Source organism: Geotrypetes seraphini, chromosome 3 (genome assembly GCF_902459505.1).
Source record: "Geotrypetes seraphini chromosome 3, aGeoSer1.1, whole genome shotgun sequence".
NCBI lineage: Eukaryota > Metazoa > Chordata > Amphibia > Gymnophiona > Dermophiidae > Geotrypetes > Geotrypetes seraphini.
The window spans coordinates 339,029,462-339,049,379 of record NC_047086.1 but is presented as its reverse complement, the minus strand read 5'-3'; the positions used below and the strand labels follow the sequence as shown (position 1 = coordinate 339,049,379).

General features: G+C 43.4%; 1 protein-coding gene across 3 annotated transcripts in view; it reads left to right on the top strand.

The window, feature by feature from the left end:
• WDPCP (WD repeat containing planar cell polarity effector) overlaps nucleotides 1–19,575 on the top strand; it is a 483,012-nt gene extending 463,437 nt beyond the window's left edge. For all 3 annotated transcript variants that reach the window (XM_033938784.1, XM_033938782.1, XM_033938783.1), the window contains one exon: nucleotides 19,303–19,575. In XM_033938784.1, coding sequence (XP_033794675.1) covers nucleotides 19,303–19,353 — 51 coding nt within the window. In that variant the 3' untranslated portion in view covers nucleotides 19,354–19,575. The remainder of the gene's footprint in view (nucleotides 1–19,302) is intronic.
• The last annotated feature ends 343 nt before the right edge of the window (nucleotides 19,576–19,918 follow it).

The window sequence follows — 19,918 nt, the reverse complement described above, 5'->3', positions numbered from 1 at the left end:
TTATTCCAATTCCCCAGCAAATGTATCAACTTTAATTTAGGTTTTTTGGCCCCCAACAAAAACGAATAACTTTTTTTTTATAAAAGATACGTAAATCCTTCTTCAATAAGCACAACAGCAAAGTCTGTAACATATACAACCATTTAGGAAATATAAAAAGCTTAACCAAGCTAATATGACCCATCAAAGAAAGAGGCAACATCTGCCATGTATCTAGTAAGAGTTCCATTTTTTGTTGTAGTTTGTCCATATTAAGGCGATATAATTGGGAAGTCAACATAGTCATGACTATCCCTAAGTACATAAACTGCCCTTGTGCCCAAATCAAAGGAAACTCCGATCCCCATAAGGCCTTTACCGCCTCAGAGGACGCTAACGCCTCTGATTTATCTAAATTTAATTGAAAACCTGCATAGTGACCATATTCTTTAATTAATTCCAATAATGCTGTTAAAGAAGAAAAAGGATGTGTAAGATGTTCTAAAATATCATCAGCAAAAGCCGACAACTTAAAAGTAGTATTTCCAATATCAATCCCTCATATAGATGGCAATTCATATATCTCTCGAATAAGGGGTTCCAAAGTAAGTACGAATAATAACGGAGATAAAGGACAACCTTGTCTCATCCCCCTACAAATAGGAAACTTATCAGTTTCAAAATCCTTTAACACCAATTTAGCCTGTGGAAGAGCATACAATGCATGTATTGCCGATACAAAAAATCCGTCAAAACCATACGCTGTTAATGTTTCATAAAGAAAATCCCACCTGACTTTGTCAAACGCCTTTTCAGCATCAAAGCTGATCAGCACAGAAGGTAAATTATATCTCGCTGGCTGTTCTAAAGACAGTAACAATTTTCTTACATTTTTAGCTATTTTCCTTCCCTTCACAAATCCCACCTGAGCCTCATGAATAATGGAGGGCAGTACAGCAGCTAAACTATTAGCCATAATTTTCACTTAACAATTTAACTGCCGTATTCAATAAAGAAATAGGACGATATGATGCCACTTTTTCGGGGTCTTTATTCGGTTTAGGTAACACCAGAATTCGAGCCATATTCATACCTTCCGACAAAGCTTCAGCACCAACCATAATATTAAACATCCTAGCAAGTGATTGGATAATCTCTTCACTTAATAGTTTATAAAATTCAATACGCATGCCATCCTCATCTGATGCCTTCAGCAATGGACTTTTCCTAATTGCCCAATACACTTCCTCCGGAGTAATTGGCGCATTCAAACGCTCCCTATCACTCTCAGAGATACCAGGCAATTTTATCTCATCCAAATAGGGACCTGCCAATATTCCCTGTCTAACGGGGTATCATAAAGAGTCTTAAAATAGCGAAAAAAAATATATCCAATCTCTTGATCTGTTATAACCAGCTTCCCCTGTTCATTTATCAAGGCCCGAACCCTATTGGGTCCCATTCTAGATGAAACTGGGCCAAACGTTTTCCCCCCTTATTCCCATGTTTATAAAGTTGGTACTTATAATAAACAAGGGATTTGTGTGCCCGCTGATGTAGAAGAGAATTGAGAGTTACTTGATATTCCATCAACTCCTGTCTATGCACTGAGTCACCAGATTGTCCAAATTTCCTCCTAGCCTTTACAATATCCCTCTCCAAACGCAAAATTCCCCTATCTCGAGCTTTTTTAACATGACTACAATAACTTATAATATCCCCCCTCAATACTGCTTTCGCCGCTTCCCAAAATAAAATAGGATCTCCTTCTGCATGAGCATTATGCCTTTTATAATCTTTCCAAGTGACCAATAGCCATTCCCTATAATTTTGGTCCCTATACAATGCTAACGGAAATACCTAACACCATATCCCCTGAGACCCTCTTCCTTCCTGCCACCTCACATGTACCCATGATCAGAGATTGTATAAGGACCTATATCCGCCCACACCAACTGCCGAAACACCGGTTCTGTTACCCAAATATAGTCTATATGAGATTGTGAACCATGTGCTCGAGACACATGGGTATAATTCTCAGAACCATGTAGAACCCTCCAAGGGTCTATTAATTCCAGATTTTCACTAAATTTTTGGAGTACCCTCTCCCCTACCCGACGCAAAGCACTCCCTGGCCCCGTACAATCCAAACTAGAATCATAAACAGCATTAAAGTCTCCCCCAATAATTAAAGAGACCTGAGTAAAAGGTAACAATAAGCAAGTTAATTTGGCATAAAATGCCGGATCATTATCATTAGAAGCATATACACAGCAAAATACAAAATTTTGCTGTGCTATCACCCCTTGACAGAGCACATATCGTCCCTCAACATCCTTAGACAAAATTTGTAGATTTTCCAAAAGACCCTTATGAAACAAAATCGCTACTCCTCTGTGTTTTTTTTATGCAGATGCTGCCACACATTCTCCCACCCACCATTGCTTTAATTTTGAATGTTCAAGATCAGTCAAATGAGTCTCCTGAAGAAAGGCCACGTCCACTTTATGACGCTGTAATTGTTGCAAAATTTTTGAACGTTTAATGAGGGAATTGATTCCCCCCACATTCCAAGTTACAAAATTAACCAGGATCCATTTTCATTAACCATTTCACATCTTCTTCCAACATTACCTGTGTAACCCGGTCACCCCAGCCACTGACCAGGCTCCACCAGAACACCAGCTGACCTTCCGGAATCAAAGTTAAATAGAGAGCACCATCTCCCCTCTCCCATACCCCTATTCCCAACCCATCCCTCATTACCCCTCTATTATCTCCCTCCCCCTAAACCCTACCCAAAATTGTATCTCAAGACCTTCCATACAGATCTCAAGATTTTAAGAAAGAAGTAACTTCACCATCCCAGCCACCACCTATTATACATTATACACTCCCTACCACAAACAATCTTCAATCCCATCAACACATATTTTATTCAAAAATAGCACATATACTTCCAAATCTCACTTTTTTTAACTACTAAAACAATCCTCCATTCATCCACCATTCCACCCAAAAAAAACCAATAAAAAACCCCCACAAACACATTCACTCACCCTATACCCAACTTTCAAAATACACAAACATCCAAACCAAATAACAACAATTGTTTCAAGAAAAGGATAGATAAGTTCCTGCTGAACCAGAACGTACACAGGTAAGGCTAGACTCAAACAGGGCACTGGTCTTTGAACTAAAGGCCGCTGCATGAGCGGACTGCTGGGCACGATGGACCACTGGTCTGACCCAGCAGTGGCAATTCTTATGTTCTTATGAGAGAGAGAGAGAGAGAGAGAGAGAGAGAGACAAAAAAAAGCCAGATTTTAAAAAAGCAAGAAATCGATCCAGAATGGGTACAAGTGAATTGATTTTTCACTCCATCAAAAATTACAAAGACTAGGGGACACTCAATGAAGTTACAGGGAATTACTTTTAAAACCAATAGGAGGAAATTTTTTTTCACTCAGAGAATAGTTAAGCTCTGGAACGCGTTGCCAGAGAATGTGATAAGAGCGGATAGCATAGCTGGTTTTAAGAAAAGTTTGGACAAGATCCTGGAGGAAAAGTCCATAGTCTGTTATTGAGAAAGACATGGGGGAGGCCATTGCTTGCCCTGGATCGGTAGCATGGAATGTTGCCACTCCTTGGGTTTTGGCCAGGTACTAGCAACCTGGATTGGCCACCGTGAGAACGCGCTACTGGGCTTGATGGACCATTGGTCTGACCCAGTAAGGCTATTGTTATATTAAGGGAGGCATACAAAGAAACAGAACCTGCTACTTTGGTGCAGGTTGGCAGTGACTGCATGCCACATGCAATATCACATTTAGGTACTTCCGGGCCATCACCATGATAGACCCGCATCAGTGAGTGGAGCTAATATGCACAGAGATGGGAAACAGTACAGTTAGACCACAATGCAAAAAAAAAAGCAATAATATCTGTAATCACTAATACAGCTCCTAAACAGAGTGCAAGAAGCAGCAACTGCCTGCTGCAAACAGTATCATATTTAAGTACTTCTAGCAAAGCATTAGTGGATGGAGCCAATATGCACTGGAAACATAGCCCAATTAAACTGCAACATAATAACATCAGTAAGTACGAATATAGCTCCTAAACCGAGTGCAAAAAAGTATCATATTTGTATGTCCTTATTAGACCAATTTGTATGTCCTTATTAGACCAATCCAGCAACTACCCATACTTTGTCAAGTTTATTATCTGGTCTATGGCCTAAAACTGTTCAGTAACTCCCGATTCTTATTTTCATGCTCCAATCGCTCAGTATGTTTTTTGATTTTTTTTGTTCTTGTCTTACATATGAGTCCTGCTACAGTCCTTTGTCACTGTCAAAGTGTTGTAGCTAAGTCAATATTTTCTTTGCCTGAGTTCCTTAAAGCACTTTGTTCCAGAAATATAATATAAAGGCAATTTTTGTCTGTAACTCAGTCCTAAAGCATACTTGTGGCTGTATCATAATGTTCCGAAATGTTTATTTTACCTCCATTCTCTTGGCATGAAACAAGAGATTTTATTTGAACCACTTTTCACTTAACACTTATAGGAGTTACTGTAATATAATAATTCTCTGAGGACAAGCAGGCATTATAGTCTCATTTGTGGGTGACAGCATCCACGGAACCCAGCATGGACAGTCAAAAAGTGTACCGTCACTTTAAAACTTTAAGACCACCCATACAGCATGCTTGGCTTGTACAACTGAAATGTATCATGTCCTATTTAACACTTGTATACTTGGGTTTTTTGTTTGTTTTTTTCTATATATGTTATTATTCTAAATCTAATAAAAATTAATAATAAAAAAAGAACAGTGCACTGAGCTTCAGTATACAGCAATTTAATGTGTGGACTGAAAAAATCTTTTGCTCCCAATGCAGTAAACTAATGACATGCCATACTAGTATTTTGTCCTGGAATGTTTCTGGGATTACATCTTTCCCTGCTTAAACATTATATAGCTGATATAGCCTGTCTTCAGGAAAACAGGTTAGGAACATCAGAAACTTTGTAGGGGTTGGTAGGGATAGATTTACTATTCCTTTACTGTACATAGGAGGGGGGAGTGACATTATTAATATGTAAAGATCTGCAATGCCAGGTCAAGCAGGTCACCAAAGATAATTATGGTAGGTTTATGATGCTTGAGATCACCTTGCAAGGGTGAGATTTTAATATGTTGTTGCTCTATGTGCCTAATAATCATGAATATGTCTACATTCCCTCAATGGTCATTTCTGCTGTGACATATATTTCTATTCCTGTAATTGTTATTGGTGACTTTAATTCATTATGAATCCCCACGTAGAACATCTCTGGTTTCATTTCCATCTTTGAGACTAGTTGATCATTGGAGATGGTTACAGCCATCTATCCATCTGAGAAAGACTACTGTATACACATTTGTCTAGGGCCCATGGGACTCTATCTAGGATGGACTATACATATCTTAATGTCACCATCTTTGATTTTCTGGGCCCCGAAAATAAGCCCTAGTATGATTTTCAGGGTAGGTCTTAATATAAGCCCTACCCCCGAAAATAAGCCCTAGTTGTCAGCAGCAGCAGCAGTGCTCCCCCCTCAACCCATCTTTCCCTCCCATCCAAGCCGCGAGACAGAAATAAATACCTTATAACAAACCAGCAACGTCGGCAGCAATCTAGACAGGCTGCTTTGCGGCCTGGGCCGTTCCTCTGCTGCATTGCTGATGATGTCATCAGTGATGCCGCAGAGGAACGGCCCAGGCCGCAAAGCAGCCTGTCTAGATTGCTGCCGACATTGCCAGTTTGTTATAAGGTATTTATTTCTTCTTACAGTTCGGATGGGAGGGAGAGATAGGTCGGCGGGGGGGGGGGAGGGGTGAGGGGGATGTGCAGCGGGTGGGGGATAGAAAGATGCTACACGGAGGGATGGAAGAGAGGGATAGAAGCTGCAAGGGTTCTGCTGCACAGGGGGATGGGAGGAAGGGATAGAAGCTGCAAAGATTCTGCTACACAAGGGATGGGAGGGAGGGATAGAAAGATACTGCACAAGGGGATGGGTGAAAGGGGAGGAAAGATGCTGCACATGTGGTGGAGAGAAAGGAAATAGGAAGAATTGGGGTGGAGGAGAGGAAGGGAGAGATGATCATTGTACATGAAAAAAATAAGAAATCCCCGAAAATAAGACAGTTTTATGGGTCCAAAATTAATATAAGACCGTGTCTGTGTCTGAACATTCTGTTATTTGGGTGGATCTCAAGGTAGATCCATTATATAATAGGAAAGGGATTTTCCAGCTTATTTATATCAAATGTAGATTTTCAAGCATACTTGTATTAAAAAGTGGTCTGATTATTATAATTTTAATGCTCAGCACATTTCTAATCTGTACCTCTATTGGGAGGCATTAAATGTAGTACTTCGAGGGGCTACAATTGCTTATACAGCAACTCATACTCATCATATTTCTCAGCGAAGTATATCATTAGAGAAACAATATAATCAGGCTGAACTTGAGTAAATAGCGCATCCGAATCCAAATACTAAAGATGCTCTAATAGCTACTGAAGTGGCACCAAGGGCTAGATTCACGAACCTCCCCGATTGGGCCTGATCATGGCAGGTCCGATGAATTCTCCAACCCTCAGCATGCAGATGGGGGCGATTGAAGGAATTCCCCCCATCTGCCGGCACAGATCGCGGGTCTGCAATCCCGATGCAAGCGCAGACCATCTGTAGATGGTCTGCGCATGCGTCTAGACCCATCCAGCCGCGATTTTTTTTTATTTTTTTAAACTTTTTGTACTTCACACGCGCTGACTCTCCTGCTCTCCCCTTCCAGCCAATCTTGCCGCCCAGACTCTCCTGCTCTCTGCCGCCTTCCCTGCAGTGTGATCCCGCGGGTTTAAAGTGGGGCTGCACTGCGGCGTGCAGCCCCACTTTAAACCTGCGGGCTCGCACTGCAGGGAAGGCGGCAGAGATCAGTCTGGGCGGTGAGAGGAGCTAATGAAACATTTTTGTTTCATAATTTTAAAGTTGCGTCGCCACTGCATCCCTAAATGACAACACGGCCCACAGGCACTGCTCTCCCCCCCGGCCCCAGGGCTTCTGCAGCCCCTGAAATAGTAAAGGCAACGAGATCGGGGCTGCAGAGAGCAGGGTGGCAATGGAGCTGGAGAGTGGGAAAAGAAGGTTTGCGACTGGACCCCAGAAGTCGCTTCTTGAGTTGATCGGCCAGCCCAGTCGGATCATGAAATTTGTGTTGTGAATCACGTCCCTGCCTACTCTGCATGCGTTTCTCCTCGTTTGCGTGCACAAATTCGAAGCAGATCGCAGGGGAGGTTAGTGAATGGGGCCCGAGGGAAATATGGTCGCAAAGGGGTCGCAAACCGATAGGTACACGATTGGTTTGCTTTGTGAATCTAGCCCTAAATGGGGAATTCATGAAAGGGCATTAAGTGCATTAGCACATCCAATCGCATTAGTGCACGCTAACTGCTAAAGACGCCTATTATATTCCTTTCCCAGTTCCCTTCAGAGTAGAGTTACCATATAGCTCCAGAAAAAGGAGAACAGATTGAGACATCTGGATTTTACTTCCATTGCTTTCAGTGGAAGTAAGGAGGACAAATTGGGACATCTGGTTTTTACTTCCACTGAAAGCAATGGAAGTAAAATCCAGATGTCTAAATCCGTCCTTCTTTTTCAGAAGCCATATGGTAACCCTACTCCAGAAGGACTCACACATTTAAATTCTCCCCTGTTAGCAAAGGGAATTCAAAAGCTTGTTAAAAATCTTAAATGTTTCACAGCCCCAGGCCCAGAGTGGTTCAATCCAGAATCCATTTTTGTGGTACAGGCTTGTGGACCTTTGATATCATACTTTAAAAAAGCAATTTTTGGAAGGGTCTTTCCATGTATCATGCTGTAAATGCTTTATTCTGCTTTTCAAATATCACTTGCTCCTTACTCAATATCAATGACTGGTTGTTTGAGGGCACTTAACTTTGGTTAGCTCAGAATTAATCTTGCCTATTAATTTTAAGAAAACAGAGGCTTTCAGGGAGTAGACAGAATTTAACTGGGAATATTACTGAAATACAGTTAAATAATTTTGTGTTACCTTTGAAAATGGAAGTTTGTTATCTTAGTCTAGTCCAGGCTCATGGTTAATGCTGAAGTCTCACTTAAAAGGGATTGTCTTACATAAGCGTTGTTGGCTTGCCAGGATCATTTCTTTGGTCATTACAACTCATGCAAAATGCTACAGCCTTTGTTTTGACCTGTCATGGACATCAAGAGCATATTTCAGCTTGTTTGAATGAATTGCACTGGCTACCAATTAAGTCTCCTGCTCCTTTCAGTCTTTTTTTCTAGTTGTTTAAAGCACTGCAAGGCATTTCATCTGAGCACCTTAGATTGTTGTTACAGGTGCATCAAGCTGACTGTCTCTTCCTTGCCACTCCCAGCGGCATACTCTTGAGGTGTCTTCTTAAGGTCAATGATTTTCACTGCTATTAATTCTTGGATTGTTTTTTTCTATCGCTGCCCCTAATGATAGATTAGTGATCAATATTTTTGCTTTTAGGTAACAAGTGAAAGCTTTTCTTTTTGATCCAGAATTTCCAGCAGTAGCTTGAGGACGTTATCTGTAGCCTGAGTGTTAGAAACACTTTTTTTTTTTTTTTTTGTAAATCATGTTTATTAAGACAGTAGGTAACTGAACAGCAAGTGAAACATCCAATACAGAAACAGTACAGCAAAACAGGTATGAACACATACATGGGCAAGATGTCACACCCAGCGAGAGAACAAAAAAGCTATATAATCAGGTCGGAGGGAGACCAGCAAGGCCATAAAGAGAGAACTAACAAGACGCACCATCCAGCAGCCCCTGTCCATTTTTGGAAATAAACCAGACAGAATCCCCAAACGATTCAACATAATCATCCATCCCTCGTGCTCAGGATGCACCTGCCGTGCAACCCATCACTCAGACGCACCAACATACTCCTGCACACGCACCCACATACACACACGCTCTCTCCCTGCTGAGGGATTGTTCCCTCTCCAAACAGGTAGGCTCAATCCGGCAAAGCCGGTCCATGAGAGGCAGTACATCATACGCAACAAACAAAATAGTATAAGATGAACACTGACAGTCAGGCGTAAATGTCCAAAAACTGCTGCCATAAAGCGCAATAGGCTTTCCAATTGTCCTGCGGGCGAGACGAATAAGTGTCCAGCTCATAGCGTGCTTGCTGTGTCATCAAAGTAATCCATAGAGTGTAAGGGGGGGCCTCCTCAGATGTCCAATACTTCAAAATAAGTTTTTTCCCCAAAAGAACAGCATGCGATACGAATTTCTGTGAGGACATGAGCAAGCCATGTTGTTGCATCTCCTGGACATCCCCTAATAGTAAAGCAGTCCCAGTCCAGAGTATGTCCCCCTGCAGTAAACCAGCCAAGCAGCGATGGACAGAGTCCCAGAAAGACAATTGTGGACACTCAAAAAAGGAGTGCAGATATGTACCCGTTTGGGTTTTACATTTGAGACATTTGTCATCTGGCCACAACCCCATGACCAGCCCCCGTGCGCGTGTAATGTAGAACCTATGTAGCAGTTTAAACTGTGTTTCTTGCAAAGTGACCGCCTTCACATGAAGGAAGAGTGTCTGAAAGAGCAAATGGAGATCATGTATGGAAACCACTACCCCCAGTTCATTGGACCATTCCCATACCAGGGCTGACAAACACCCCTCCGCAGAACAGTCTCTCCCCTCCCCATACCAAGTGGAACTCTTATTATCCGGAGTGGGTGTGGAAAGGAAAGTCAGATCCAGTTTATCAAACGCGCACTGCTCCCCATGTGTACGCAACAAGGTGTGATAGTAGTGATGGATTTGAAGGTATGTATAGATGTGAGCGGGAGAGAGGTGCCAGGATGCCTGCATTTGTGCTAGAGAAGGAAAATAGCTCCCACCCAAAGATAAAGCTGAACCCAAGGTCATGGCTTGCCCCCGCATCCTCCCGCAAACCCGCCAGCCCCCCCATTCCCGGGACAAAATTCGGGTTACGGATAAGGGAGAGAAAAGGAGATACAGAGGGTAGCCTGCCCTGCAGCCACCTCCACCAGTGCCAGGCCTTACGGAGTGGAACCAAAAATGGATATGCAGAAGGACGAATCCCCCCCTCTCTCCCCCGGACTCATGGAGGACAGACAAAAAGGACCAGGGGTAAAAGCAGTCCTCAAGCAAAGCCGAGGGAGAGTAACGCCGGGAAGATACCAGTTGTTTATGTATCCAGCGTAGGAGCGCTGCAACGTTATAAACGTGGAGCGCAGGCAGACCGAGGTCTCACCGATCCCTTCGCTGAGCCAATTTAAGAGCACTAATACAGGCCACCTTCCTCCCCAGATAAAAGAACGAATAATGGATTGATAAGAATGCTCATCAGTACGCGATATCCAACCTGGACTAGTTTGAAGTGGATAAAGCAGTTTTGGAAATAACACCATTTTTACCAAAGCCACCCTTCCCATTAAAGAGAGGGGGAGCGAACGCCATTTAAGGTATAGGGTCTTGATTTTCCCAATAGTGGCTGTAATATTAGCAGCATAAATTTTACCAGGATTCCGGTAGACCATAATACGTAGATATTTCAACTTCCCAGGCGCTATGCCAACACCCAGCCCTGTGCACCAGGGCTCCTTAGCGGATGCACCAAGTAAAAGAGCCTCTGTCTTGTTGAGGTTAATTTTTAGGCCCAAAAATTTGCCGTAAAACCGGATGAGCGCCATTAATGCAGGAACGGTTCGGTCAGCATGATTAAAGTAGAGTAACATATCATCAGCGAATATACTAATGCGGAATTCCCGACTACCGACACAAAGTCCCTCCAAGGCCGAGTCCCGATGGATTCGGATGGCTAAGGGCTCCAGGGATAAAAGGAAAAGAAGCGGAGAGAGGGGACAACCCTGTTGTATGCCTCTCCCCAAAGGGAAGGGGTCAGACATCCCGCCATTCACCAATAATTGAGATTGGGGGTTATGATAGCCAGTCGACAAAAGCGCCCCTGATGCCGAAACGGTCCAAAGTCCCAAAAAGATGGGGCCACGATACCATGTCGAAAGCTTTCTCAACATCCAGGTAGGTAATAAGTGCCCTGTCGGACACAGTGTGCGGTGACTGTAACACTGCGAGAACCTTCAAAAGATTCATTGAGGCATATCGGCCAGGTACAAATCCCACCTGATCCTCATGTATAACGGAGGGGAGGAAGACATTGAGATGCAACGCAAGTATGCTCGCTAAAATTTTTATATCTTGATTTAAGAGAGATATGGACCAATAAGACCCGAGAATGTTAAGCGGGCGGCCCGGCTTGGGTAGGATGATGACGTGAGCCCTGTTGAGTGTCCCCCGGGGGAGTAACAGTGCGCAACCCTGTAAAATAGGCTTGTAGAGGTAAATATGCCATTGGGTCCAAAAGTTTGTAAAATTCAGGGCCCAACCCATCGGGACCCGGCGCTTTAACCACATTTGGCCAGTGATTTAATGGCCAGCTGGATCTCCTTGCCTGTGATGGGACTATTGAGAGTGTCTCATTGATGTTCGGACAGTCGAGGGAGAGTAAGCTCGTGGAAGAATTTCTCACTAGCGGCAGCGTCAAACAGTTGAGTAGAATATAAATCCATATAGAATTTCACAAACTGCTGAGAAGTGGCCTGATGGGTGGAGTGCATAGCACCCACAGGGTCCTTAATGGAAGTAATAATATGTCTCGCTTTGTGGGGATGTACCAGATTGGCCAGGAGGCGAACTGTTTTGTCGCCCCAACGATGAAGTTTATATTTATAACAGTAGATATTATGATTCGCCCTCAGGTCCAGTAAAGCATTTATTTTGTATTTGAAAAGACCCATGGCCTTTTTAGTGGTGTTGTCAAAGCGAGAGATGTGAAGGGTCCGCATAGTGGTGAGTTCCAGGGAGAGAGAGAAGTTCCCCCTCCCCATCCCGACGTCTTTTCAGCGAGGTGGAATAAGCAAGTATATGTCCCCGCATGACTGCTTTAGTGGCTTCCCAGTAAATGAACGGGGCCTGCGTCCTCCACCGAAAGTAAGCAGGAAAATTGGCGTCCGTATATAGATGTGGTGACATACACCAAATCCTATCCCCCATCTGGGAGCCAAACCGTAAGGTAAGGCCCAAAAGAGCATGATCAGAAACTATGGGAGCAGTGATCGTGGCATCAGACAGGTGAGGGAAAAGAGAAGTAGAGATCAGAATGAAGTCAATGCGAGAGTAAGTGGAGTGGGGATAGGAATAGAATGAGAAATCAAGCTCGTTCGGATGCAGAGTGCATCACGTATCTAGGAGGCCCAGTTCCTTCAGGAGAAAATTTACCCCTCTAGTGAAATGACCCCTCGGTACCGGTCTAGCAGGCTTGTTATCCCATTAAGGGTGGGCCACCAGATTGAAGCCCCCGCCCATTATGAGTGGATGGGAGGATAGCGGAGCCAAGTGTCCCACTAAGGAGGAGAAAAAGGCATGAGAATAAAGATTGGGTGCGTATACATTGCATAAGACTGAGGATTGACCCCAGAGTTCCCCAATTAGTACTATGAACCACCGATTAGGATCCGCAATTTGTGGATGTGAAAGGGTATGTTTTTATGAATGAGTATAGCCACCCTACACTTTCGTGCAGTAAAGGAAGTGTAGGTCACCTGGCCCACCCACTCCCTGAGGAGTTTAGTATGTTCGATAGAAGTATGGTGGGTTTCTTGCAAAAACGCTATGTCAGTGCGTTCCTTTTTGAGATAGGCTAATATTTTTGTGCGCTTAATGGGGGAGTGGATCCCATCTACATTGAGAGATTTTACATTCAATTGTGTCATAACATAGAGATAATATCACAGAATAATATCCAGACCTGTTCCAAAGAGTATGGTAAGGGTGGGTGTCCCAGCCACATCCCACCCACAGAAAACACAGTCAACAGCAATTTGGAAAACAGAGAAATGAGAGAACCCATTACTCGTGGATCCCCCCGGCAGAGAGGAGCAAATAGGCATACCCACACGCAACACCCCATACAGATCAAACAAACACTCCAGACATACATCCCCCCCCCCCCCCAAGCAGTCCCCAGTCCCTTGTGTAGCAGGGAAAGTCCCAGCTAAACCCAAAACCCAAAAACAGTATAAGTATGCAGCCCCGGACCCCACCAAAACAGGCAGTAACCCATCCTTAGAGCTCAAGGCCCAAACAGGTTGCAGCCTCACACTAGGAAGACTAGGTGCGGTGTAGTGTTAGCCACAGTAAATAGTATGAAAACGTAGAGCGTGCAGCATAACAGACTCTAAGCACAATATACAGCAACAAAATATAGAACAGCGGACACTGAGGCAGTCCATAAGCAGAACAATGTCACAAGATAAGCATGGCCCAAAAGCCAATGGTCCCCTGCGTAGTGAAGGAATGTAAGGACGACATCCATCAGGCCTGCAGGGCACAAGAAGATAGGGCCCCACCGGACCCCTGCAGCAAAGGCAAAGGAGTCTCTGTAACAGAGAGCTGAGTAGAATATCAACAAATACACTGCCAAAGTTGGATTCCTCAGAGCAGGAGAAAAGTATCGAGACCTGCAGGACAGCACTGTAAAAGGAGAAATGTCCCCAGGCCCAGGCATAGGCAAGCCAAAAGAAAAGTATATGTATACAAATAAAGTAAAGAAAACAGCAAAGGGAAACTGCCATGCCTGCAGCTCGAGGTACAATGAATATATCGAACAAAAACTCTCCCTGTAGTGATGTGAGGACTAGCATAGCTGCTCACCCAGAGCCAGAGGCGAAGCGCAGTCAAGGAACGCGGTGGTCCCCGGGAGCCATGGCGGGGAGAGTTTTAATGAACCCCTCCAGCTCAGCCGGTGTGTTGTAAAATGCGGTGGTGTTGTTGTAGATCACTCTGGCCCGTGCGGGGTATAGTAGAGAGAAGTGGATGTTGCGCTTGAACAATTCACTGCAATGTGGCGCCATGGCTCGGCGCCTCGAAGAGACCTGGGGTGAGAAGTCCTGAAAAATAAGCACCTTGTGGCCCTCCACTTGTAGACTAAGATCTTTACCCCGCCAATAGTGGGCCAAAATGCTCTCCTTTAGGGCGTAGTTGAGGAATCTGGCGATGACCGGCCTGGGCAGCGGTTCCTCTTCACAGCGAGTCCCCAAGTGGTGTGCTTGCTCAATAGAGAAGGGCACCAAAGGATCAGGTAGGGCGAAGGCCCGAGGCAGCCAGTCCTCCAGCCACTGACGGAGGTCAACGTCCCAGATGGAATAAGGGATCACCACAAAACGCAAGTTCTCATGGTCTTCAAGGTACTCCGCCATAGATTTATTGGCTGACTCCAAGATGCGAAGGCGCTCTTCAAAGTTAGGTGTAATGTCCTCTTGTCGAGCTATTCAGTCCTCAGCTTGCTGGAGCCTACCTGCCTGAGAGTCCAAGCTCTCCTTAATGCCTTCCATAAAAGTATGAATGGTGGCAAGTTTATCCTCCATAACCAAGGTTAACGAGTGGGTGAGTTCTTGGACCGCTGCCGCTTCAAGCGCGAAAACAGGTGCCTCGTGTGCCTCCGCCATCTTGTCGTCCTGCACCCGCGGTCTATCCTTCGCGGATCGTGCTGACTTCGCTGCCATCTACATGCACCGTATGGCTAGGAAATCGCGTATTCGAGGCAAAAGGATGAGAGCTGCCAATTCCACTGTGTTGTAGCACAATGCCGATGAGATTTAGTAGTTTTTAAGAGAAAGAAATGTCGGCGAGGCCCGTAACTACTCAGAGGCATGTCCATTCAGTGTCCTGGCATCACGTGCCCCCCTAGAAACACATTTATATGAAATTATAAGTAATCATTTTGTTAGTGTGATATATTCAAATGACCATTTCTGATGTTATTCTGTAACATACCTTTATTGTATATGTAGAAAGTATAGAAATATTTTAAATACAACTCTTGAGAGATGATTTTAAAATACTTTGAAATCTTTTTTTTTTTTTACATTAAATTATATTTTCTGAACATAGTTATTCTCTTGTTAACTAAATACACTTGAAAGATTACATAGCCTGTTTAATCTACAGTGCTCAAATATAGAAGCAGGTATTTAGGGCAGTAAATGATCAATGTTTTGCTAAAATGCTGATCTGATTAAACATCAGTGTCTGTACAAAATGCTTAACAAAGTGAGGCTCAGTGGAATTTGAAAACTGAGAGCTTGAGCTTTGAAGTAACGTGAAGCATGAGAGACAATGAAACTCTGTGGCGGAAATACCAGAATTTAAACAGATGTCAATCATTCTTTAGATCCCTTTATTAAACCACACCCATTCACACACCGAGTGCTCCAGAGTAAACATGTGGAATGTCTTTACAGAAGGTAACTTTTACCTTATGAGCAGAATACATACCATTCAATCACACATTGTGAAAAATATTTTTCATGACCAGGCCAATTTGTTTCCAGCTAAAAATAGCATCTTATTTACAAAACACATTGTGGACATTTGAACAGGATATACACTTCTCCCTCCATATCCGCGGTTTACGTATCTGCGAATTCGCTTATTCATCATTTTTCAGCTGCTGACTCCACCCTCTAATTTTCGTCACTGAACCCGGTGTTTCACATTGGAAATCACTGCTCCCAGTAGTTCCTGAAGGAAATAGCTGCTCCTGTCGTTGTACAGAGCAAATCGCAGGTCAGGTTATTCACAGTTTATTATCTTTTTCAGGCCTATTTTACCGAAAAACTGTGATTAACATGCAAAAAAGTTATTCGCCGTTTTTCAGTATTCACGGCTATGTTCTGCCCTCATCCCCCACGAATACGGAGGGAGAAGTGTACCTATTTTCTCTGATGAGGACCAGCTAGCACGACTTCAGCAAAGGAAGATCTTACTTGACAAACTTGCTGCACTTCTTTGAGGGAGTAAATAGGCAGATAGACAAGGGTGACCCGGTCGACGTTATATATCTGGATTTTCAGAAAGCAAGGTCCCACATGACAAACTACTTCAAAAAAATTGCGAGCCATGGAATCGAGGGTGAAATACTCACGTGGCTTAAAAACTGGTTGGCGGATAGGAAACAGAGAGTGGGGATAAATGGACAATACTCGGACTGGAAAAGCGTCACAAGTGGAGTGCCGCAGGGTTCGGTGCTTGGACCCGTGCTCTTCAACATATTTATAAACGACCTGGAAATTGGTATGATGAGCGAGGTGATTAAATTTGCAGTCGATACGAAGTTATTCAGAGTAGTGAAGGCACAGAAGGATTGCGAAGACCTGCAATGTGACATAAACACGCTCGAGAAATGGACCGTGACAGGGCAAATGAGGTTTAACATGATAAGTGTAAGGTGATGCATGTTGGTAACAAAAATCTTATATACGAATACAGGATGTCCAGTGCAGTACTTGGAGAGACCCCCCAGGAAAGAGACTTGGGAGTACTGGTCGACAAGTCAATGAAGCCATCCGCACAGTGTGCGGTGGCGGCGAAAAGGGTGAACAGAATGCTAAGAATGATTAAGAAGGGGATCACAAACAGATCGGAGAAGGTTATCATGCCATTGTACTGGGCCATGGTACGCCCCCACCTGGAATACTGCATCCAGCACTGGTCGCCATACATGAAGAAGGACACAGTACTACTCGAAAGGGTCCAGAGAAGAGAGACTAAAATGGTTAAGGGGCTGGACGAGTTGCTGTACTGTGAGAGATTAGAGAAACTGGGACTCTTTTTCCTTGAAAAGAGGAGACTGAGAGGGGACATGAAAGAAACATTCAAGATAATGAAGGGAATAGACTTAGTAGGTAAAGACATGTTGTTCACCCTCTCCAAGGTAGAGAGAACGAGAGGGCACTCTCTAAAGTTAAAAGGGGATAGATTCCGTACAAACGTAAGGAAGTTCTTCTTCACCCAGAGAGTGATAGAAAACTGGAACCCTCTTCCTGAGGCTGTTATATGGGAAATCACCCTCTAGGGATTCAAGACAAAGTTAGACAAGTTCCTGCTGAACCAGAACGTACGCAGGTAAGTCTAGACTCAGTTAGGGCACTGATCTTTGAACTAAGGGCCGCCGCGGGAGCGGTCCGCTAGGCACGATGGACCACTGGTCTGACCCAGCAGCGGCAATTCTTATGTACTCCTAGACATAAATAGGCTCAAACAGCTTAATAAAGAGATAATGTTATAACTCTACACCTATATACATTTTTCAAGGTATATGTATTTTATGCTTTTTTTAAGAACATAAGAATAGCCTTACTGGGTCAGACCAATGGTCCATCAAACCCAGTAACCTGTTCTCACGGTGGCCCATCCAGGTCACCAGTACCTGGCCAAAACCCAAGGAGTAGCAATATTCCATGCTACCGATGCAGGGCAAGCAGTGGCTTCCCCTGTGTCTTTCTCAATAGATTTATAATAACCTTCCAAGGCACCAATGAAATCTTTAAGGATAGTTAATGAAACCCCCATGGGAATGGGTTTCTGACAGAGAGGTTTGAAAACCAGTAGTTATCTGACTGCAGACGGATTCTATCCAATTTATCCTACTCCAATTTCATACATTCGTATCATGTGCATTAATATCTATGGAGACTGTAACTGTTTAGTCTTAACCATCACCCAAACAGACCCACTACAAAGCAACCAGGTCCACTTTTTTTTTTTTTCTAGCCCCTTTTCTCTGGAATGCTTTGTCCTCTAATCTCCACTTGGAAATTGGCTTTGCTAAATTTAAATCACTATTGAAAACCCGCTTTTTCAAGCTAGCTTTTAATATCCCCAATAGCCTGTGATCATAACACGTTCAAATCAATTACCGGATTGAACAGGTTGGGTCTGTGGCTGCAGAGAGTTCTAGGGAGAATAAGTGTTTGGAAAGGAGTACGATTGACTGTTTTGGGTTGCTATGTTTGCCTCTGCTCTGTTCCGAATGATCTCTAATATGTGGTATTTTTCTCTATCCTCTTGACAATGGTGTTCCTTTTCCATGCACTTTTTATGTACTTGTTTTTATTGTGTCTTGATCTGCTAACAGCAATGGCAGGTTATCAAATTTTTAATAAATATAAACACATTTAGGTTTGTGGGGTTATAGAACAGTGTTTCGCAAACTTTTTGAAGCCACGGTACAATAAACTCAGGGCTGTGGCTGGAGGGACTCCAGATATGCGTGGACGTCGACATGATGACATCATGTACATGTGTGATGTCATCACGTTGACATCTGCGTATGCATGGAGTCCTCCAGACGGGGTCCTGAGTTTGCTAACCCTGGGAGGAGAGGTGCTGGCGAGGATGAGAGGTGCCATGCCAGCTGACTGCCTACAGGACATGCCTCGTGCCACAAGAGGTACGTCCTGTAGGTAGTCAGCTAGCGCCTCTCCTCTGTGCTGACATCTCATGGCACACCCTGAATCTTGCCACGGCGCACAGTTTGCAATATACTGGTATAGAGCACTGGCAGATGCATGTGCAGTTAACTGCAATATTTCATTGTTACCATCAATTAATTGCTAGTTAATGGCTTCTTGGATCTGTTCCCCACTTTTGGCAACAAAATCTCAGCACCCTATTTAAAATCCAGTAGCTTAGTACACGCAAATCTTCTGGCTTAGTTTACACGCAAGCGAGCTCCCGTTTCATCAGGAGGACAAGCTATCACAAGAGCTCTGAAGAAACCATTTTTTTAGATCGTGAAAACGTTGGCTACATCAGTGACTGAACCCGTTGCACGCACCTAGTCTGCGCTGACAGAGAGTAAACAGAACTCGACAGGGCATTATTAAGATACTTTCTGCTAGGCAGAATTCTAAAAGCACTGTTCCTTCTAAGCTGACTTGGAGTCCTCCATCTACAGTCCTGCTGTTGTGGAATGCTGTGTCACTATTACATTTTCAGTAGTGAGAGACAGGCAAGTTCTGCAAGACTTCAGGAACCTGCCTGATCTTAGGATTGAAAACACAATACTGAAATACCACCCCCTACTAGTAGCAATGCAGTTGCTCAGCATAGAGGGAACAGTGTCTATAAGAGGCCATTTACTTTACTCACATAAGTGGCTATTTATGCAAGTTCCTGTCACCTAAAAGTAGATGACTCCTTTTAGAATAACAAATATAATTCAAATCAAATATAAAAATTTTATTTAACAGTGATTGGGCTTAAGGCTCCTATTCTATTTGTCCTAGGGATGTGCCAACCTTTGGTAATTTTTTTAAAATTATTTGTATTTCTCTTTTCTTTTTTTGCAGGACTCTGGAGGAAATGGATCTCTTAAGGTGATTCACTTTGGTTTAGTGTGAACAAAATTACAGACTATTTTTTATTCAAATAAAACTACTAATAAGGGCTGAAGGAGGAAACAAGTGAAAATTAATCAGTTTCTAAGCATATCCAGGCATGTTTTCATATGTATGTTTATAGTCATGTCATTTTTACTATACTGTTTATTTGTAGAATTGTTTTTGTAGCATCTATGTATTTTTTTATGTAACTGGAATTAAAATGAATGATTTTAAAGCTCACTTTTAAAGAGAACATCATTGGACACCCTTTATAGATGATTTGCCAATAAGACTAAGATCCACTATTCTAAATGATTTGTAGGTTATACCCTACCTTGCATCATAGATACTGCACACAATTTGCTGTGCAAATTTACATTGGGGTCCTTTTATTAAGACACGCTAACTGATTTAGTGCTTGTTAAAGATTAGCGCGCGCTAAATGCTAAGGCATCCATTATATTCTATGGGTGCCTTAGCATTTAGGCCTCCTTTTACGAAACTGCGATAGCAGTTTCTAGCGCAGGGAGGCCACGCTGAATGGCCCGTGCTGCTCCCAACGCTCATTGAGTTTCTGTGAACG